General features: G+C 39.2%; 1 protein-coding gene across 2 annotated transcripts in view; it reads right to left on the minus strand.

Moving 5' to 3' along the window:
• mtus1b (microtubule associated tumor suppressor 1b) overlaps positions 1 to 23,230 on the minus strand; it is a 215,666-nt gene that overhangs the window by 15,451 nt on the left and 176,985 nt on the right. For both annotated transcript variants that reach the window (XM_087988505.1, XM_043689999.2), the window contains exons 8-11: positions 17,653 to 17,719; positions 6,452 to 6,666; positions 2,255 to 2,360; positions 2,029 to 2,102 (exon numbers count right to left, since the gene is read on the minus strand). In XM_087988505.1, the coding sequence (XP_087844631.1) occupies positions 2,029 to 2,102; positions 2,255 to 2,360; positions 6,452 to 6,666; positions 17,653 to 17,719 (462 nt within the window). The remainder of the gene's footprint in view (positions 1 to 2,028; positions 2,103 to 2,254; positions 2,361 to 6,451; positions 6,667 to 17,652; positions 17,720 to 23,230) is intronic.

Genomic DNA, 23,230 nt, shown 5'->3' on the forward strand with positions numbered 1-23,230 from the left:
CGTGCTGTACATCTGTAATTCAAAAAGTGATGCTACGCCCTACAAATCATGGATCAGACCACATTAAGAATATTGTGATTAGTTCTGGGCACCTTATTTAAAGATGGATGTTAAGTCCGGAAAGCATGCAAAGGAGATTTACCAGAATAATATCAAGAAGGAGAGATAGTCAGCGAGAGCTGAGAGAGAAAATTTTTAGGATTTGGATTGCACATTTTGGGAAAGGTGGAGGTGGATTCCATACAAAGGTATCAAAGAGAGAGCTGGATATATATCTGAAAGAGGGCTAGCTGGGTAGTTCTGAGGTGGTACAGTCAAGGCATCTAATGACCTTCCTCCGTACTGTAAAGTTCAGACTCTACATGCATCCTTACTTGTTGCCTTGTTTGGAATGGTCACACAGCAACATAGGGTTACAATTATAAGATAGTGTGAAAGAACAGAGACCCATGCACAAAGCTTACAAAATTGTGGGATAAGTTTGGAAAGGGTTTTTTTTTTTAAAAAAAAAGAACCATGACCTTTGACTTGAAAAATGGAGAGATAACATCCCAAAGCAAGGAAATGTTGCTTAGCATTTACAAGACACCAGATCCAAGATGGAGTAGTGTGTTCAATACTGGGCAGCACAAGTCGATGCTTGTCATGGCCTTAGACTGAATTAATTCATGAAAGCGATGCGAGGAATGGAGCAAAGTGTAGAGAACAATGTAATGGTGGAAGTGGGCAGGTTATTTTCTTTTAAAGGGGTGAAGTGTGGAGAGGTTTCTCTTTCAAAGCAGCAGGGTAGATTGTCAGCAAACATCAGAACAACATCTTGTTTCAGTAGAGTAAACGTAGTAGTTTTCCAGTTGTAGAAACAATTGGTCACAAGAGGATACAGATTTAAGATAATTGGTAAAAAGAACCCAGGTGAAGAAAATGGGAGTTTTTATTTTTGTGGACCAGTTAATGTCTGGAAAGCATCAGAAAGGCTAGTGGAAGCAGATTCAATACCTTCTGAACAGGAGTTGGATGACGACATTAAAGAGAGGGGGAAAACCCTGCAATGTATTAGGGGAGAAAAGGACCAACTGGGTAACTTCAATTAGGCAGAGCGATCTTCTGCAATGACCGATCACTATGAGGATACATTTTGTGTTTAGCCCCTACCATAAATATGATCTTGGGATTGACAGCAACACTGGAAAAGTAATATTTATTGTTCACATCTAATGGAATTGAGGGGATGTTGTCCCAATTATATAGGGCAGGTCAGACTTCATACCCTGCCTTCCCTGAAAAATGAGTCAATTATTTGTTCACTAGCACCTTTCAAAGCCATATTCTGAAGCCAGATCACAAATTAGTTTGGTTCTCAATGAAGTTCATTAAATACTTGACTTTTCTCACTCGATAACCATTATCGTTGTTCTGTATTTGAAATTAAGTAGGGGGCTAGTATAACTGGGACATGAGACTAAAGGTGAAATACCTCAAATTTGACACTTATCGTAGTTAAAACCATTGAATGTGGTAGCAAGAGCAATCAGATTTCTTTCAATGGTTAATTCTACTTTTGAACAATTGCACACAATAGATGAGAAGAGATTAAAAGTGTGTAATTTTTTTGCAATTGCAGTAGGTTGTTTGAGCTTCAATTTCCAGTAAATTCTTGCTCAAGGTTATTCCCACAGATAACATTAGGTACCATAACAGATAACATTCTTGTTTCAAATTTAACTGACTTCAGTCCAATTCTGATTTGTATCCAGTGTTCTGCTTGAATGCAATACTGAAGTAGTATTCTATGTTTGAAGGCCTTATCCTGCAGATGTAGATGAAATCTGCCAGGATCGGTGCAGCAGAACTTCAAGAGCTGTATTTGAAGCACTAATTTTAAATGCAAACATTTGTCACAGAACAAACACCAAAATGATTCTCTAACCATTCACTCCAGACATTGCATAGAATAATATGCAAATAGCTGTATTCACATTGTGGAATTAATCCTATGAAGCATTTTTTTTTGTAGCAAGGTTGACTAACCTGCAATAGTGATTGTCTTTCTTTAAAGCTCTCATCAAGTGTCTCCAGATCCAGTTCATGTGATCTGTTAAGCTCTGCAATGAACAAAAATAAGTCCAAGTTGTGATAATTATTTGCAGTTATGCAATGTATTATATTGAGGAATTATATCTGTTGCAACATTAGACTTATTCCTTTCACAAGGTCACTTTACTAGGATGATACCATTTTATTCGGCATTGATTACCTGTTAGAGACTGTTGATATTCTTTCTGAAGACACTCCAGGTTTTTTGAATGAGTTGCAATAAGCTCCAGTTTACGAGCATCATGTTTAGAGGTTACCCCTTCAATCTAAATACAAAAAAAGAGAAAATCATGTTTGGCGTCGTGTGCAGAGTACATTATGTGGAGCCAGGGGATGGTCATTTAACCCACTTGAGCATCAACATTGCTGGCTCGGCTTATTTTATCCAAATGATCCTATTTATTGCATACATTTTGGATACAACAGCAATTTATTTAATTCTCAGCATAAATAAGACTTCATCTGAACATGCAAAAGTAGTTGAGCCAGTGTCACAAATTTCAAATTTGGGTGTTAAGATATTCTCTCATGTTTAGTGTGGTTAGTCACTCAGGTAAGTAAGCCTCTCATGTTGTATGGCAGGAGTATATCTACTCTATATGGATGGGACAAATCAATTTAGCAATAACATTACAGAGGATTTTCTGGAGTGTATATGTGAGCTTTAAGACCAGTTATGTTGAGGAGCAACGAGAGAGCAGGCTATCCTAGATTCATTACTGCGCAATGAGAAAAGATTAATTAACAATGAGTGTGCATGGTCCATTGGGGAAGGAGGACCATGAAAATAAAGAGTTAAATGCAAATGAATGCCCTGAATCTATATAAGGATATGAAGTGCCGGATAGCAATGTCGGGTAAAAAGGCTGGCATTGCGTAGACAATGGCTAATTTTTAAGAGGAATTTAGATATGATCAACAATCATTTAATCCTACCTGGTGCAAAAATAGGAAAGGTTGCTCAACAATAGTTTAAAGAAAGAAATTGGGTTAGCATTAGATTCAAACAGTAGACAAAACTGCCAGACAAAGTAGCAAGCCTGAAGCCAAGCAGCAGTTCAGAATTCATTAAAACGAGACAAAAGATCGATCAAGAGAGCGTGAAAACCATCCGAGAGTAAGCTTACATGGGAAAAAAAAATGACAAAAGTTTAGGTGTGACCAGAAAAAGGTTAAAGACAAAAGGTAGACCCTCAGAGTCAGAAATGGGGAAAGAAATGGCCAAAGAATTGAACACATTTCGATCTCTTTACAAGAGAGGACAAGTTCTCAGAAATGCCAAGGAACTAACAGGGAGCATTAAAAGAAAATGAGCACGGATTAAAAATAGTGCTAGAGAAATAGAAAAGAGTTTAAGACTGATGAGTCTCCTGGACCTGATAATCTGTATTCTACAGTGTAAAAAGGAAGTTGTCTGAAAATTTTGGATGGATGGGTAGTTAGAAATGACAGATTAAAAGGAATGTCTTAGGAAAGTAGCGAATACATGGAATTCTATATTGCAGGAGGGGTATTGAAGCTGTGTTATTAAGTATATTCAAGATTGATTTAATGGAGTCAAGGATTATCAGATCAGCCATGATCTCATTGAAAGGCAGAGGTACTGCGAAAGACTGAATAACCCAGTTCTGCTCCTGTCCCCTATGGTCATCTTGTAAAACTCTGCAGATTAGAAAGCAGTTGCTACAGCTTGGAGGGTAGCAAATCTAACCCTAAATTAAAAAGGGAGCAAGAGAAAACAGGAGAGTTGCAGACCAGTTAGACTATTAGATGTAGAAAAGAAATGCTTGTATCTACAAGACATGATAACTGAACATTTGGGAAGCATTAATGGGACTAGACAAAAGGCATGGGGTTATAAATATTATGTTTAACCATTCTTTTGGAGCAATTTCTTTTTATTGAGAATTAATCAGGAGAATAGATAAGGGACAACCTGTGGATGTGGTGTATTTAGATTTCATGAAGGGTTCCGATAATGTCCCACTTAAGAGACTAGTGCACAAATTGATGCATACAGCACCTGGAGTGGGGGTGTAATACACTAGCACTGATTGATAATGGATCCATAGACCAGAAAGAGCAAGTAGGGACAAGTGAGTCTTTTGAGGTGGTAGATTCACGAAGCTGACACTGGTGGTGATAGGGCTGTCTTTAAGGCAAGAGATTGGTTTGGTCAGACTTGTATTCACTAGAGTTCAGAAAAATGAGAAGGTCCAAGTTGTATACATTCTGACAGGGTTGTGTTTCCTTTGGTTGGTAGGGTCTAGAGTCAAGAGTCTCAGTCTCAAGATACACAGAGTCGGCCATTTCTTGTCAACCTATGGAATTCGCTACCACTGGGTCAGAGTATGTTCATGGAAGTGATGATAAATTTTGAGAAATCAACAAAGTATCAAGGGGTAAGAAGAGAGAGAAAGTGGGAATATGGCACTGATAGAGGAGCAGCCATGATCATGGTATGGACTAGCACAGCAGGTTTAAAGAGCCAAATGGCTTACTCTTGCTCCTAGTATCTGCACCTGTGTTTCTATGACCTGTCTTCAGGTCATCAGTGCTGCAGAAAAGGTAGCAAGACAATTGAATAGATTCAGACAAGTCTCCTATGGCATTTCATCTATTCTAAAACACAAAACGTAAGGGAATCTATAGAATTTTGGTACACTATATGGGGTAGGGGCTTCAACATCAAACAAGGAAAGCCCCAAATGCTGATAACTAAGTCGGAGTTGCCATAATCTTCTGGGACAAACTGGTTTGATATAACTTCCTGTTACTATCTACTAAAACAAGGGAAAACTTAAATTTGGGACAGAAGGACCTTAGCCTTTGCCACTCTGAGCTGCTACTTAGCAGCAGTTATAAGAAAGGAAACTTCACAATGGGTGGTTCAGCACAGCAAGCTGCAGATTAAGACCAGTCTGATAACTGGGTAAACATCAGAGGAGCAGTACTCCTCGGATACTGCCTGAACTGCTGTGTTCTTCCAGCACCACTAATCCAGAATCTGGTTTCCAGCATCTGCAGTGATTGTTTTTACCTAACTGGGTAAACAGTTTATTAAGTAAATATTGAGCTTGAAAAAGGAACCCAGGGCGACTAAAAACTTTGACTCGCTAATAAAGCTCGCTCAAAACTTCACTATTATTCAAAATGTCAACATAAGCAGTCAAGGGTTATTAATGCTGGCATGTCAAGCAAATTAAAAGTCCACACATTGGACCATGTGGTCACTTACATCTGGAAATCTTGGCTAATGCCGGTTTACAAATTTCTGTCTCTCAAAAAAGTGACAAAGTATCACAAGATGAAAAAAATCCAACTCAGGTGACTTAGATAAAATTCAACATTATTCACCTCTTGCTGTAATCAAAGACAGTTTGCACTAACTTGGCTTTTTTCATTTCATACTAAATTAAAGTATTATTATTTTTATGTCAACATACATCTCAAGGACAGATCACACCTCAACAATCGGGGCATAGGGTTCAATGCTTTCTTTTTCATTTCATTTAGTTTTCTGGAGACCGATTTTAATAAAGCAGTTTGAGAAAAATAAAAAGCCAGAAGGAATTTAGTACACAAAGTATGCACAACAAACAGAGCAAACCACATGCCTTTTGTTTTAAAATAATGCAGTCACATCAACATAACAAACCTGACATTCCACCCAGTGGTGATGTGATGACACTCATTACTGACCTCAAAAGAAAATTGAAAATTTGAGATAATTTCCCATGTTAGTTTCACTGCATCAAGTATTGGGAATCCCTGTTGTGCAACAGTCCTATCAAGACCAAACAATAAATCAACAATTTCTGAAACTACGATCCTGAAGGTATAAAGTGCTGCTTAAATGCCCGTTTAACCAATTCAGAAGTGAAGTGCAGATTTGGACATACACACGAAGACGACAGAAGAAGAAATATCAAAAATAATTTGAAAACTATGGAATGTTATTAATCCTGGCAAAGTCTGATGAGTCCCCACAAAATTTCTTATGGCAAGAGCAACTGTTCAATATGTGGTTTTAGTACACCATTAAAAAAAGTTATACCATATTCAAACCATAATAATTCTTCAATGGCTTGTACAGTGAGGCAGTATAAATAAGAAGTGCAAGTCCAGATCAAACCATTAACATCCATGATTGCCATTTCGAAAGAACAGAGAATCTGTGACAACTTCTGGGTGGTTGTGTTTAACTGTACACATGGACAACAGAAGCTATGACCATTATCAAGTTTTTACTGTGCAGCTTTTACAACGGTCTCCTTGGCACTGTCGATGCAAAGCTTTATCAAATACTTAGAGGGTGGAAAGAGGAAATAAAGCCAAAAAAAAAACAAAATCAGACCTCCTTTTGAAGCTGTGCTTGCAACTTCTTGACATCATTTTCAAAGCGTTGCTGTAGGTGCTCCTTCTCTGCAGTGAAGAGCTCCTCAAGTCTTTTTTCTAATTCTTTAAGTTCAGTCTGGTGCTCTTCAGATAGCGTTTGAATTACTCCTTCGTATCTGTTTTGTAGTTCCTCCCGATCCTTCTCCAACTGAACCAACGTCACGTTCCTGGTCTCTGAAAGCAGTGCAGTGACATAATAGCATGATATAATACTGCAATCCTATGAGAGGTATCACAAAACCATTCTAGTCCATTTATGTTAGATTAATAATATGAGCTTTTAAGATAATTTTGGCTCTGCTACACAAATTAGACTTGTGAATTAATGCAGTGTAGTCAAGCCACCCTCATTTTTACAAGCTGAACATTTTTGAAAAAAACTTGTGCGCTTTCAGTTGGCTTTAAAAGCATTTGAGACAGGCTTATTGACACAAACTTCTCCCACAGCACCTCCATAACTGGACTTCATAATTAGGTTTTTGGAGCTGTCTGGAAGGCCAAAGTCAAACACTGCAGTGCTTAGCTCCACTAAACACTGTTGGCGTGAATCCAAATGACATCATCACAATTGTTTATATTATTCAGAGCAACCCTCGTGTTAACTAGCTACCTACTTCCACTTACAGTGTCATAGAGATGTATAGCATGGAAACAGACCCTTCAGTCCAACTCTTCCATGGCGACCACATATCCCAACCTAACCTAGTCTCATTTGCCAGCACTTGCCCATATTCTTCCAAACTCTTACTATTTATATACACTTTCAGATGCCTTTTAAATGCTCCAATTGTAGTAGCCTTCACCACCTCCTCTGGCAGCAACACCATTGGTGTAAAAAGGTTGCCCGTTAGGTCCCTTTTATATCTTTCCCCTCTCACCCAAAACCAACCTAGCTCTGGACTCCCCCATCCCAGAGAAAAGACAGACTTAGTCTATTTATCCTATCCATGCCTCTCATGGTTTAAACTTAATTTTCTTTGATTCTTGGTCCCATTCACACAAATACAAACTATTAAACATAGTTAAGGGATAAATCAAAAGAAAAAAAAAAAAGAGATATAATTGGCCAATTCACTTCAGCAGATTCCAGATTCATAACATCACAGGCACAAGGGACTTGGTTTCTGAAGCATGCATGCAAATGGATTTCACTAAGCTCTGAGGACTAGCCAATACTTATAACAGAGATTCTATTCTCCAAATTTTCAATAAGTTGATAATGAGAAGATTAGCAGGGAACAATCAAACCTCCATCCTATAGCTTTTGCAGCCACAATCCTTCTGACCAACACAGTTCAAATCCAGTTCAAACTTTGGTTTCTTAGACTCTTCTTCCTACTGGACCCCTATTAACTTTCAAACATCTGCCATCTGTTTGCGCATAACATATCTCTGAAACCAAAACATCTACAGCATTCTTGGAACAAGAATTAACCTGCAATTAATTTTCAGGTCTGGCCTCATAAGCAAATATCAGTTTCCTTCCTTGTTTGCCTTTTTTTTTAAAAAAAAAAGAGCTGCTGCTCATGATCCAAAAAGGTCACTCTCCGCTCTCAGTTCATAGCTCCAAACCAAATGTGATAAAAAGTGGGGGGTGGGGGGCGGTGCGGGCGGGCGGTTTCCCCCAAGTAAAAAAAAAATCTCCTAAACTGAAAGCCTAAAACACATCTGTTTACTTTGAGAAATTAATCATCAGTGGGCAATGTAAATAGATAGTTCAGATAATCCAGAGGCCATTGCTTTGAAAATGTACAGAACAACTCTAAGGGTTACACAGTGATCTTACATTCAAGCAGGACAATTGGTAGGAAACAAATGCGAACTTAAACGGATTCAGAAAAAAAACAAATTTTTGTTAGTGTCAAAAATTCCTTGTTAGATAAGGTAAAGATTTAATGGCAAGTTACATCCATTGAAATACTATACAGGTACAGCGAGCATTTTGCCATTACTAAGCCTGATGTACAATGCTCAATGGAAAGAATGCTCATGTCCAGTGAAATGGAATAATCCTAAACTGAAGATCACTGGTTAGTGAAAAGTTAAGTTGTGGCTGATGAAATTACTTCCAGGACACAGTAAATCAATTAAAAAACAACTCAAACATATCAGGTCAACCCTAAAAAGTATTTTAAGATTCAACACAGCCTGTATCCAGAGCAGTTTGATTTTTCCAGTTTACCCGATAGTTGTTGCACTTTTCACCACGTGTCTGATGTTACAATACAGACAGAAACTGGATTTCATGAATTGTGAAAACTTGTGCATGCACAATTTAAAAAAAACACACACTTGGGTTTTTGGTACGCAGAGAATCAAGGAATACAGTGATAGTGATGGAAGAGAAAGTTCAGGTAGATCAATCAACTTTGGCATATGGCTGAATAGACTCAGAAGGCCAAAAAGCATACTCCCACTTCTATTTCTATTCTCAGAGACTCAAGTCTTGATAACAGTATTTACTATTGATATGCTGGTACAGCAAGTGATAAGGAAAGCAAATACAATTTTAGCATTTATTGTCAAAGTCATACAGTACAGAAACAGACTCTTCTGTCCAACTTTCCATTGGCGACCAAGTTTCCCCAAACTGAACTAGTCGCACTTTCCTGCGTTTGGCCCAAATGCCTCTAAATCTTGCTGATTCATGTACCTGTGCCTGCATCTACCACTTCCTTTAGTAGTTTATTCCACATACAAACCACCCTGTGTGAAAAGGTTGCCTCTCAGGTCCTTTTGAAATCTTTCTCCTCTCACCTTAAAAAATGCTCCTAGTTTTGAACTTCCCCACTCTAGGGAAAAAACTTTGCTATTCACCTTCTGTGCCCCTCCTGATTTTATAAACCTCTTTCAGATTACTCTTCAACCTCCTACACTCCAGTGAAATGTCACAGTTTACCCAGCCTCTCCTCAACATAGACCCTCCAGTCTCAGCAGCATCCTTGTAAATTTTTCTGAACTCTCTCCAATTTAATATACTTCCTACAGAAAGGCAACCAGAACTGTATACAATACTCCAAAAGTGGCTTCACCAACGTCCTGTACAACCTCAACATGACATCCCAACTCCTAGAAATCAAATGGTCTTAGCGATGAAGGCAAGCATGATAAGTGAGTTCTTAAACACCTTGTCTACCTGCGATTCAACATTCAAGAATATGTACCTGAATCCCTAGGTCTCTCCATTCCACAACTCTACCCAGGACTTTACCTTTATTTGCGTAAATCCCACATTTGTTTGTTTTACCACAACACCTCAATTATCTAAATTAAACTCCATCTGCCACACTCAGAACTATATAGCACAGGAAATGACATTTCAGCCCACTATGTTATGTCAAACATGACGCCAAGTTGAACTAATCCCTTCTGCCTCCCTTGGTCCATGTCCTTTCATTCCTTGCATATTCATTTGCTTATCTAAAGTCCCTTAAATACCCCTATTGTATCTGCCTCTACCAACATGGGCAGTGTGTTCCAGACTCTCTACTGTGTAAAAGACCATGCCCATGACATGCTTCTTAAAATGGATGAACCCTAGTATTAGACATTTTGACTCTGGGGGAGAAACATTGACTGTCAACTTTATCTATGCATCTCTATTATATAGACTTCAATCAAGTCTTCCATCAGTCCCTGCTGCTCTAGAGAAAACCTAAGTTTTTCTAGCCTCACCCTGTAGATCATACGGTCTAATTCAGACAGCATCCTGGTAAATAATTTCTGCACCCTCTTCAAAGTCTCCACATCCTTCTTGTAATGTGGCAACCAAAACTGAACACAATACTTTTTTGTTCCCTATCAAAAAAGTCTTTTAAAGCTGCAACATGACATCTTGATATAAATAAAAACCTTCCAACACTACCCGCTGCCTTCTATGGGCAAGCCAATTCTGAATCCACGCATCTTAATCTACTAGAGAAGCCTACCATGAGGGACCTTGTTGAAAGCCTTCACTAAAATCCATATAAACAACATCCACTGCTCTAGCCTCAGAGTATCTTTGTCACCTCCATGAAAAATTCAAATCAAGCTAGTAAGACATGACCTACCCTGCACAAAGCCATGCTGACTGTCCATAATTAGATCATTCTTTTCTAAATGAGCATATATCCTAAGGATTCTCTTCAACAGCATCCCAACAACCGATGTGAGAGTCACTGGTCTATAGTTGCTTGGATTAACCCTACTTCCCTTCTTGAACAGAATATCATCAGCTACTCACCAGTCATCCAGTACCTCTCTGGTGGCGAACAAGGTCTTGATCGAGGCCTCAGCAACCTCCTCTCTTGCCTCTGTCAATAATGTGGACCTGGGGACTTAGTCACCTTAAATGCCCTTCAAAAGACCCATCACTTCCTTCTTGATCTCAAAATGTTCTAGCATATCAGCAGGTTCCACACTAATCTCACTATCCTCCATATCCTTCTTTGGGTAAATATCGACACAAAGTACCCATTTATGATCTCACCCACATCCTCTGCCTATAAGCACAAGTTGCCTCCTTGATGAGTGGTCCTAATTTCTCCCTAGTTATTTTTAATGTATAGAATACCCTGCCATTCTCTTTAACCCTACTTGCCAAGGTCATTTCATGGCCTGTTCTTGCTTTAATTCCTTGCTTTATATCCACCACCCGACAGACCCTGTCAGATTTTAGCTGCCTAAACCTTACCATACTACTTTTCTTCCTTTTGACTAAATTCACAATCTCCAGTCATTTTCCAAGGGTCCTTCACCTTACCATCCTTGTCCTCCTTCCTTACTGCAACATGTCAGTCCTGAACTATCAGATCTTTAAACAATTCTCATGTCAAATATGGACTCACCTGATAACAGGCCCTCAGAATTAACATCCCCTAGCTTCTGCCTAACACATTGACCCAATTGATCAAGACCCCTTTGTAATCTTCTACAACCATCTTCACTGTCAACTGTACTATTCTTGATGCCATCTGCAAGCTTACTAAATGCTTCTCCCAAATTCTCAATAGAGTAGAAAAAGAGGGTAGTGTTGGCACAACAAGACATTGGTGAGACCATACCTGAGGTACTGCAGACAAATTTGGTCCCCTTAAGAGATGTAGTTCTATTGAAGGCAGCTCAGAGGTGGTTCACTGGATTGATTCCATAGATATGGGGTGTATTAGGAGGACAGATTGAGCAATTTAGGCCTATACTTGCTGGAGTTTGGAAGAATGAGAGATGTTCTAAGTGAGGCATACAAGATGAAAGGGGATTGATGATGATGATGTAGAGGACAGTTCTTCATTTGAGTGGTCATCGTTTTTAAGGTAAGTCAGACTAAGAGAAACTACTTTTCACAAAAGGTAGTCAATCTGGGAATTCACTACCCCAGAACATGGATGCTGGGACATAGGCTAAAAATTAATGCCCCCAAATTTAAATTATTTCTGGTTTGAAGGGTTATGAAGGGAAGCAGAAATGAAGCTAAAATGAGATCAGCCATGATTGTATCAAGTGACAGAGCAGACTTGGGGGGCTGAACAGCCTTCTTCTGCACCTAATTCATATGTTTCATGTATTCTGCAGGCCATTAGCTTGATCTCCAAAAGAAACCCAATCAACTTTCTCCCAAAAAATGAAGTTTGTGCAACATGAAGCAGCACCAAGATACGCGTGCACAGAACCACTTGGATCTAGACTTCTCAACCTCAAAAGGTATGCCAAAAGATTGAATAGTTAAGTGAATGCAGTGAAGACAGTCTACAAAATGATTGAACTGAAACATTACTATTACCACAGAAATCTAATCCAACAGAGTTCTCTATAGATCAATGGCTTTAAAACATCCCACAACTGTCTATTACTCCATCCTATCACTAGATGTGCAATATTACCCTGCAGTGCATTTAAATAAGCAACATATGCATTTGCAAAACAAGAAAATGACTGAACAATCTACTCCTATTGCTACTGGTATTGAAGGTTGCAAGTCTGCTTTTCCTCCATAAAACTCCAATCAGATCCACCACATGTATGGTCAAGGACACCCAACTTGTTCTCTGGAATAGAAAATTCCAAAACATCACAACTCTTTCAAAGTATCTCACCTTCATCTTAAATGAGAAACGCAGTAGTGTTTTCTTAAACACTGTCCTGTATTACTTGACTCCCTTGAAGAAATACCACCTTAGCATTTACCAAGTCAAATTTTCACTGAATGCTATGTTTCAATAAGAACACCTCTCATTCTTCCCCAAAATGCAACCTCATCTCAAACAGCAGTCTAACAAATCTTCTCTGAACTGCTTCAAAGCCAAGTCTCTAATTAAGGAAATAAAAACCACACAACATGGGTGGATGCTTCCACCTGTGCTGTCTATGTTGCAGCAAGGAACAAGAGAGGTCCAATTTGATAGTCCAAACCCTTGCAATAAACATTCCATCTGCCTTCATAATTACTCTATTTTGATGCCAATGGCTTCGAGGACACCCAGATTCCATTCTACTTAAACATTTTGCTTTCTATACTTCCAAGTGAATCATTTCTTCTCCTCAGCACATAATAGATCTCTCAAAATTATCTGCCCACACAACTTGCATAACAGCCACAAACTTGGATACAATACAGATTTAACCTGAGCCATCTTTAGCTCAGGGTGACATATTAAACCAGGTAAATGGGCTTTGTAATCAGTACATGTGCATAACTGCTCCTGGTACTTGGTTAATTGGCATCGAAAGGTACAAAAGAGAAAATCATCTTGGTGAAGGACTGAAGGGCCACAAATGCTGAAGATGGACCAATCTGCAGAGGGAGGGAGGATGGACTTTTAAGGAAATATAGATTTTAAAATTCCAGTCAACTGACATTAGGTTGAAGCAAGGTCTAGAAAACAAACCTGGAATAACCAAAGTCATCTGAATTTAAAGTAAACATTTATCAAGAGAGACTAAAGCCAGTCGCGAGAGAACTACTGATCTTCTAGTTTTAAATTCACATTTGTATGATGGGTCTCAGTCAAGATTAAAGACTTTCTTGCAGTTATCCAGCTTGGGAACAATTACCCCAGATTTTAAAAATACATTAATGCCCTGCATTTCAAGCAGCAGCTTTAAAATCAAGCAAAATGAACTGGATTCATAACTGAAACCAGAAAAGTTTCTTCCTCTCTCTCGGTCTCTAAAAGCAAATTAACTAGTGATAACAAACTGAAGGGGGACATTGGATTTTAGAACCCAATACATCTGCAATACAGCATTTTCTCTTTTGACATCTGGATTCACATTTCTAATCAATGCGTCCAGTTAAGACCCAACAACTCAAGACTTAAGGATATTGTAAGGACTTTATACTACACATTGCTTTATCTCCACATCATATCGGACACGATGTTAACAGTCTTTCTCTACTCAGGATACCTGCCAGATCTGCTGCGTTTCTCAAGGGCTTATACTTCAGTTCACCATTGTCCAGCGTGTTCCTTTTGATACATTATCTTCCTTTCTGTACTAGACATTATCCACATCTGAATTTATGCACTTCATGTCACATTTCTTTCAAATTTAAGCAGCAAGAAATGACTCTGCCTTCCACACAAGAAAGTCTTGTAATTAACTCATGTTTCTGGGGAGCCAAATTTTAATTGGAATGACAAAGCCAATTCACCCCTCTTCAGCTGGCTGTAACACCAACAGCAATTCCATAAAACCCTAAGAAATAGCAACAGGAATATGCCATTCAGTCTCCTAATCCTGCTCTATCATTCCATAGAAACAACATTCCTGTACTTTCCCTTCAACTTATGATTCCAATACTGATCAAGAATTTCTCACAGCCTTAAAATTTACATGATTCTGTCCCCATGGCTCTGTGGGGAGGAATTCCAAAGCCATTCAACTCAAAAAAAAATCCAGTTGAGTTAACCACACTTTCCTGGAATGCTACTGTTTTCAGGCAGATGAGCACAAAAGCAGCAAAATGAATTGGTATTTATGGTTGTTGTCATTTTTTTTATTGTGGCAGCATCATTGGGAGTAAAGACTATATCAAAACATGATTCTGTTGCGAATAGGGGTCAAGTTTATATGGAAAAATTACATGTTGCTTTATTTCATGCTGACACAAGTGATTACTTGTATTAACATTTCTTCATTATATTTATCCTGGGTCCCCAAACTCAAGTGGGGCTCTGACCAATTCTTGAGCACTCTGCAAAACATTGTTACAATATTCCAAGCTAATGACTTAAAATCGAGATAGCAATTCTGTTAATTAACTAATCTTCAATTCATTCATGCAATGAGCTCTAGTATGTGCAGTAATCATGTAATAATTTCCAAATTTTTTTTGAAATCCAAGTATATCTACCCTTTTTGTTTCTTCTGGCCTAATTATATCCAAAAAGATCTCTAGTAAACCCTGCAAACAATTTCTCTTTGATACTATGCTGGATTCTAATATGATTTTTCTAAATGTTCTGTCAGTATATCCTTAGTAATGGCTCCATTATTTCTCAAATGACAATGGTGCCAGAGTCATGCAGCATGGAAACAGACCTTTTGATCCAACCAGTCCACATCAAACATGTTCCCAAAATAAACTACTCCCACCTGCATGTACTTTATTCAAGGAAGGAAGGAAGGTTTGGAGGGAAATGGGCCAAGTGTCTCTTGTTAAAAATTTTTAACTGTCCCTGCATCTACTACTTTCACTGGCAGATTTTCTTCTCTCAGCTTAAAATATGCCCTCTAGTTTTGAACTCCAAGGGAAAAGACCTTTATCATTCACCTAACTATGCCCCTCATGATTTTATAAATATCTGTAAAGGCCACCCCTCAACCTCATGTTCCAGTGAAAAATGTGCAATCCTATCCAGCCACGTCTTATAACTCAACCCCTCCAGCCCTAGTAACAGCCTAGTAAATCTTTGCTGAACCCTCTCCAGTTTAATAATATCCTTCCAATAAAAGAGCAAGCAGAATTGGACAGTACCCCACAAGAGGCCCCACCAACGTCCTGTCCCACCTCAGTCAGAGCAGTACAGCATAGAAACAGACACTTCCATCCAACTCGTCCATGCCGACCAGATATTCTAAATTAATGGAGTCCCATTTTCCAGCACTTGGTCCATATCCCTCTAAACCCTTCATATTCATATACCCATCCACATGCCTTTTAAATGTTGTAGTTATACCAACCTCCATTCCAATCACATATTGCATGAAAATATTGCCTCTTGGGTCCCTTTTAAATCTTTCCCCTCTCATCTTAAACCTATACTTTCTAGATGTGAACATCCCCCACCCTGGAAATAAATCCTTGTCTGTATACCCTATCCGTGTCCTTCATGATTTTATAAACCTCAAGTTACCTGTCAGCCTCTGATGATCAAGGGAAAATAGCCCGAGTTTATTCAGCCTCTCCCTATTAGGTCAAAGCCTCCAACCGTGGTAATATCCTTGAAAAGGTTCAGAAACGACTTACAAGTTTCACAACATCCTCCTTCAAGCATGGAGACCAGAATTGCACACAGTATTCCAAAAGCGACCTAACATCCTGAAGACCTCCTGACTCTTCTAACCAATATTTTCCTGAAGAAGGGCTTATGCCCGAAACGTCGATTCTCCTGTTCCCTGGATGCTGCCTGACCTGCTGCGCTTTTCCAGCAACACATTTCCAGCTCTTCTAACCAATACACTGACTAATAAAAGGCAAGAATATCAAATGCCTTCTTCATTATCTTCCTAACTCAAAAAGGTCTGAGCAATGAAGGCAAGTGTGCGAATCACCTTAACCACACTGTTTACCGGTGATACAAATTTCAAAGAATTCTGTACCTGAAACCCTAGTTTTGGTTCTATAACACTACCCAGCAGCCTATTAAATACAATACTTCACATTTATCCATATTAAACTTTACCTGCCTCTCCTTGACCTGTTGACGCAACTGATCAAGGTCTCTTTTTAATCTTCGACAACTAACTTAACTATACACTATCACCAATTTTAGTGGCATCAACAAACTTACTAACCATGCTTCTTATATTCTCATTTAAATAATTTATATAAAAGACAAAAAAGTGGACAAGCACCATTCTCTCTGGAACACTTATGGTCACCGGCCTTCGTCAGAAAAATCCTCAGCCATCACCGTATCTGCCTTCAAGCCAATTTTGAATCTGATTGACAAGCTCATTCAGAATTCCATGCGATCTAGCTTTACTAATTAGCCAACCATGCGAAACTTGTCTAGTTGTCCCTTTTAAATTGTTTTCTACAGCAGCCAATCAGGCTACTCTTATTGCTGCATGTTACTGACTGTCACTACCCCATGGTCAGTAGCAAACTGGCCTAAGTCTCTCTAATCTTGCTCAGTGCTTCCTCTCATTTAAAAAAAAGGGCCTTCATGAAGTTGGGAACATACTGCGTAGTGCAAAAGTGCCTCATTGTTAATGCACAGTACAATAAGTTGCCTTGAAACTTCCATATCTAGTGTCCACAAGAATATTTCTCTTCATTGCAAATTTCACAAGTGTAGCTAATGTGTTTTAGGAGTTTTTGGTTTGTCAGCAAGAATGTCACTTAAAGGCTAAAATGATAAGGTTCTGTTTGATACTGAACCGTGAGGCAATTGTGGGCCATTAAGTCAAATTCAAATGCTCAATTCGACTGGCTGTGAATCTTTTTTGGTAAAATAAAAATGCCACATTAACCCGACACTCAAATAGTGTGTACAATAACAAGGCTAGTTGGGCTACATACTTAAACACAATATATGTTACAATGAGCCAAAGGAAGAGTTATTTTATTCTGGACTGGGATTGAGCATTCTGCCAAGCATTAGAAAAAGTTTCACTGATTAAATTATATCTAAAAAGGTAAAAAAGGATATTAAACAGGACGAAATAAGATTATTTCCGTATTCAGCAATAAATGCTTAAGCATGAACAATTATTTTGCATTTAAAATCAGAAGGTAGGTCTGGGGAAAACATTTTCCTAAGGCGGTTCCTGGTATACCAAATGCTCGGAATTCCAGGAACTGGGTCAAATGGCCAGCCTCCAGAGAAATAAGTGTTTTCACAGATATCATGGAACATTTAACTGCAGGAATATTACTAAACAGCTTAATATTTGCCAAATCATAAAGTTGAGTTTTGAACTATAAAAACCACAATAAAATCTGGTTCTTACCTAGCTCACTGCGCAGTGTAAGCAGCTCATGAGACAGTTCCTTGTGTTGTTTGCTTACTTCCTCCCGCTGTGAAGAAAAATATTTTGTTACTATGGGAATGAAACAAAACTTAGAACTGCAAAATTTTCTATGCTTAATAACTCAAGTGAATATGAAGCTTTCAAAATACATTAAATGTAGGTAGTTTGCTTAAATCACTAGTACACAAAAACTGCAGTGACAGCAGAAAGATACATCAGGATACATTGTTTAGAGAAATATTTTACCATGTGCATTTTTTCAAAAGGTCCAGAGACATCAACCTTATCTTCAATAGAAACAAAACTCTGGTATATATTACAAAAAGCTTGCAATGTTGCAAGGTACAGAGCCAATCGTAGCTGTAACCGACTTCAGCCTTTTGTATTGAGCACAATATTTCCCATGTGTCATGAATTAGTATATCCAGACGACATGCACTACAATTTCAAAAAAGATTGTTCTTACCAAATAAGATGCTTGAATTAGGTCTTTAATGCACAGTTCTAACAAGGTTTCAACAAACATTTTTTTTGTTCACCTTGCAAAGTATTAGAAGAAACAAATCGTAAGCCAAGAGCACAATATCAGCAAGGAAACATGCAGACCCGAGTGCTTCATTAATCTTGAGCAGATAAAATTAAGTGATTTGATTCACAAGCGATCATTAATTCTCGGGAAATTGAACTTGAGCTTTCTAATCCCTAAAGCAGAGTCAGGATGCGGCTTTAAAATGCTATAGGATGTGCGGGGCTCAATAATCTGGCTCTTCAATGCACCACAATTATTCAGCTATTTTTGCAGCAATCTACAGCGAACAGCTGGAAATAAAAGAATGTTGAAATTACTTGCGTCAGTTACCAACCCCTCATAGTTCCAGTCAGCAAATCAAAAGAATTCGTCAGTTACCCTCTTTCCAGCACAAGGATCGTACAGGCACATTTTGCTGCTGCTGCAACCCATTCTCCCTTTTTCTGGCTGTTTGTGTAAATTGTGCAAAAGCACAGGTAGCCACACCACAACCCAAACTGGTCTTTCTACATTTAAAATACTTGTAGGAAAAGATCCATTAGGCCTTGCCTTCCAAGCTAACTTTCAGTCCAGGATGTGTACCATATTTCCTGCAGTACTCCGGCCTGAAGAAAAAAAACATCTGCATTCATAAGTGAAGTGGGAACCACTCATTACAGAAGGCACAGCCCTATGCGTCTGCAGACGGGAGACTGGATGGAGTGGGGGAGGGGGGGGGGGTGCGCTGATCGATGTTAATTTACTCAAATGTCAGCAACTAAAGCCTGAGTACTAGAACATTGATCTTCCAACTAATTCAGTAATGGAAAAGCTCTATTTTTAATTCTCAGCTTAATATATAACGCTGTCAAGCACCCTACCATCCCCCCCAAGGTCAACCAGCTGGTAAACCAAAAAAAAAATGTACTGTTCAACTCTCAGTCAGTTTTAAATTACAATCTGGTGTTAGTTCCAGTTCAAATCAGCCCAATTTAGAACAGAGCTACACTGTAATGATCTCTATTATGTAAGAGTTTTTAACCAAAGTCATGAGCATATTCCCACTTGGGTAAACGTGAATTAGACAGACAGGTGTGAGCATGTACACTGAAGATTATGGTAATTGCTATCAGCATTGATATTGCCAAACTGACAACCAACAGGTGGTGAAATGCTCACAAACATGTTCCCCACCTTCATTGTAGCTCAAGTCCTAAAGTTTTATTGAAGTGTCATGCTTGCAAGGTTAGAGCAAAATAAGTCACACAGATGTAGTTGCAATATTGCAGGTCGACAGTCCAAATTATTGTAAAAGTATCACACAAAGCTCTGAAATGCTAACATTTACAATGCAAAGTTTTCAGCTGAATCTTACATTAAGTGAGCATAAGCAAATACTTAATATGTTTCACTTAATGAAACATTTAATTAAATGGATAGCGAGAAAATTCAGAGAAAAAAAGTCAGTTACTTATGTTCACCTAAAGACAGCAGCATTGGCAAAAGCTGACAAACACGCATTAACTTGAAGCACTAACAAGTGCCAAAAGCAGAATATTCTGCATTGGAAACCATTGGTCTGTCAGGCATACTCAGAACTTCGTCAGCATAAAGTAAGGGTCACTTGATGTGAACATGAACTCTATTTCTCTCCACAGATGCTGCCAGACTTGTTGAGCTTTGCCAGCAACTTTTGTTTTTGTTAGTTTATGTTGTTCTTGGGGGCAACACACAGATCACCATGTTCAGCTGCCCATATTTGCGACACAGTCCTTCAATATGAACTGCCCTAATTCCAAGAAATCTGCCCAAGAGGACAATGGCCTATTCCACACAACAAGACCAAGATGTCAAGGAGAAAGACTCCACACGTGAAAGGAGTCCCTTTTTTTTAATCATCAGCTAAGCTATGTCGTGAGGCTTGTTTGAACGTTCTGATGAGAAGGCATTCTGCCAACGGACAATTGGCTTAGCAAGCCAACGGATAATGTGCCATCTCCTGAATCATCTAGAGGTGGTTACATGTAGACCACTCCCTAATGGACACAGTCAAAAGCTGTTTTACTGCCTTATAAAAAAAGTTTCCCACGTTTGGGAAGGGAGTGCAGTGGAGAAAGTAGGGAGGGGACAGGGATGTGTTGTCCCTCCCCCAGCAAAAGATAGATGTTCTATGCAGTAAAAACAACCCTGATTAAAGTTGAAAGCCAGTTACCTTGTCAGCAGCAACTGCTATGAGGTATGACTTTGGCAATTGATAAATCGGATATTTTCCAAATGAAGCAGTCACACTGTACTACTTACAGACTAATGGAAACTTTTAGAGAAAGACAATGGGCCGAGTGAGCTGAAGATCATCTCAACATTGGGATCAGGAGACAAAGACCACAACTGAGTTATCCCGTTCTCCTCTACTTTCAACAATAGTCTATTTTCCCTATTTTGTGTGTGCCTGCCTGTGTAGAGGGGCATTTAAGGAGATTAGAGTTTGTTAGTATTGTTGTTATATGCCTATGGGGGTTTATGTCTGTTGACTTGCAGATACAGTTTAATTATTTAAATTATAATTCTTACGTAGTACAAAAACCTGGTTTCTATCAACCTTAGTTTGAAAGACCACAAATTGGGGGACCAGGTGTAACTTTCAAAAAAATGTATCTACCATTTGATCCGACTTCAAGAGGAATGAGTCTCTGTTTATGACACTACTTTAGTGGGTCATAACTGTCTGACAATTGATGTCTGTGTACAGCTAGTTCACGGATACTTTCAAACCACACAAAACTGGCTATTTGGTTGAAAGGGATCCTAGGTATAATATTTTCCCCTTTCACAATTTTGAAAATTGTTTTCATATACACACTACCTGAAATTTGGAAGTGGATGAAGTGGAAGGTGTCTCAGATGATCAATATGGCGCATGAGTGAGGAATTAGGCAGACATAGCATATACAGCACAGTGAAAGCATTTCTCAGTTGATGACCAGGATTTGTTTCTAATGGAGAAAACTGCTGCTACAATTTTTATTGAAGTTACATGGCCTTTTCACTTTTTAAATGCACCTCATGGCTGCTGGGTCAGGCTACCGGAAGGTGCTGTGTTAAAGTTCAGGTGTAAAGAGAGAAAGGATTGATTGGCCTTGCTTTACTGACTTCCAAACTGGTGACAGATGCTCAGTGAGATTTTACCTGCCTGGCTCCCAACCTCATTTCGGATGCATTGGGAAAACATTTTCTGGAACACGTGAACAGGAACGGAGCAGCATTGAGGTTCAGGACAACGTGCTGAGGAATACACCAAAGATTGATGCAGCTGATAATTGGGAAAGGCTCCAGTCTAAGACCTTTCAACTGGAGTACAGAGTGGGGCTGTACCCTATAGAACCTCAGACTGCATGCTTGAGAAACAATTCACATTGTGAAATCACAAATACTGAAACTTGAGGGCAACATGCTTTATGAAGCAAACTCAAAATTAGGGCAATAAAATTCAAGTTGAAGTGATTTACAATATACTTCAGTAACTCCTTTGTATATAAACAGCCCAAGACAAGTTTTATGTGATAGAAACTAACAGGACATTGTAGAAATGAAATAACTTTCAAAAATATGAATTTAAATTGGTTCAATTTGATCTGAGGCCTAAAGCATGTTGATATTGTAATAGATGAACAAAATCTTTCAACATTACTAACCAGCATTGCACAAAGTTATGGTTTCATTTAGAGTATCAGCAGGAACATTCCACATTTTGGTTACCAGTTCTTCACAGCATATGTATTTAAAAATTGGTCAACAGGAAAATGCTAGTTTAAGAATTTTCATGTTTGAAAACAGCTCAGTGAAACAAATACCAATGTACAGTTTGAGCTCAGCAAACTGAAAGTCAGTCTGTGCTCCATCTGTGAGCACGTGCAAAATGCATCTTGAAACATGTGACAGACTGACTGCATTTTCAGAGAGGAGATAATGGGTAAGTGTCGCACCTTCTGCGATTGAATGGGAAAGTGCCAGAAGTGGAAGAGTGGACCAGGTTTACCCAGACGGAATGATCCCTGCAAAATGCTCTTAGGGGAACGGGCAGCTTATGATGCTTTCAGCTCAAACTAGATGGGTGAAAAGTGAGGCAGATAAGGAAGGGCTGAGTAGAAGAGCAGGAAGCATCTCAGATTCATTTGAAGACACTCAACCATGACAGAGGGAAATCCTCAGTTGAGGGAAAAAATGGTGAATGAGGCTACTTGCAGAAGATGCATCAAAACAGATGCGACACAGACGGAGGAACAAACCGGAGCAGAGTCGTTACAGAAGGTAATGGGTAAGGATCTATAATTAAAAGGTTACTGTGGGAGTTGGTGATTTTGTAAATCAGGGGCCAGCACTTGTTCGGAGATGCATGTGAAGGGAATGAAGTAGTCAAAGCTGGACCAGGTGAACGTGACAACAGGATGGAAATTGGGAGCAAATTTGATAGTTGTTCTAATTCCACACAAGAGAAGCAGTACTGATTAAGTCAGAAGGGCAGGCAAAGAGTTGTGGGGAGGGACCAGAGCAGGATGGAACAAAGAATATTCCAGTCTACAAACACAGGCATGTCTATTTTACCAGAGCAGCGAGGAGGAGGAGTGGTGAAGCGAGGGCTGTTGGGAAGGGTGAGTTTTCCCACATTAAAAAGGGACTTACCGGGGGATCTAAGATGGCGGCGATCTGAGAAGATCGCACTGGAGCTTCGCATCGCAGGAGCAGGACGGTCCTTTAACCCGCCCAACCCAGGTCATCAGGATTTCTTGGGGCATTGGAAAGATTGTGGAGCCCCAAGAAACATTTAAAAATTGACTTACCTGTATTTTCAGCTGTCCAGAAATGCCTAAAAAGGGAGGAGGAGCATCTGAGGCCAGGCCTGCAACAGCCTCAGAGCCAATTACTCTCCAGGACCTGGTGAACCAGCTCTCGAAATCTCGCGAGATGTTGGGGAAACAGATTGAAGAGAAGCTGGCTGCAGTCTCTCTCATGCTGCAGAAGCATGAGCAGCAGCTGGGAGACCTGGAGAAG

The sequence above is a fragment of the Chiloscyllium plagiosum genome, unplaced genomic scaffold (assembly GCF_037043375.1).
Source record: "Chiloscyllium plagiosum isolate Xiang-an unplaced genomic scaffold, Cpla_swu_hap1 HiC_scaffold_1, whole genome shotgun sequence".
Lineage (NCBI taxonomy): Eukaryota > Metazoa > Chordata > Chondrichthyes > Orectolobiformes > Hemiscylliidae > Chiloscyllium > Chiloscyllium plagiosum.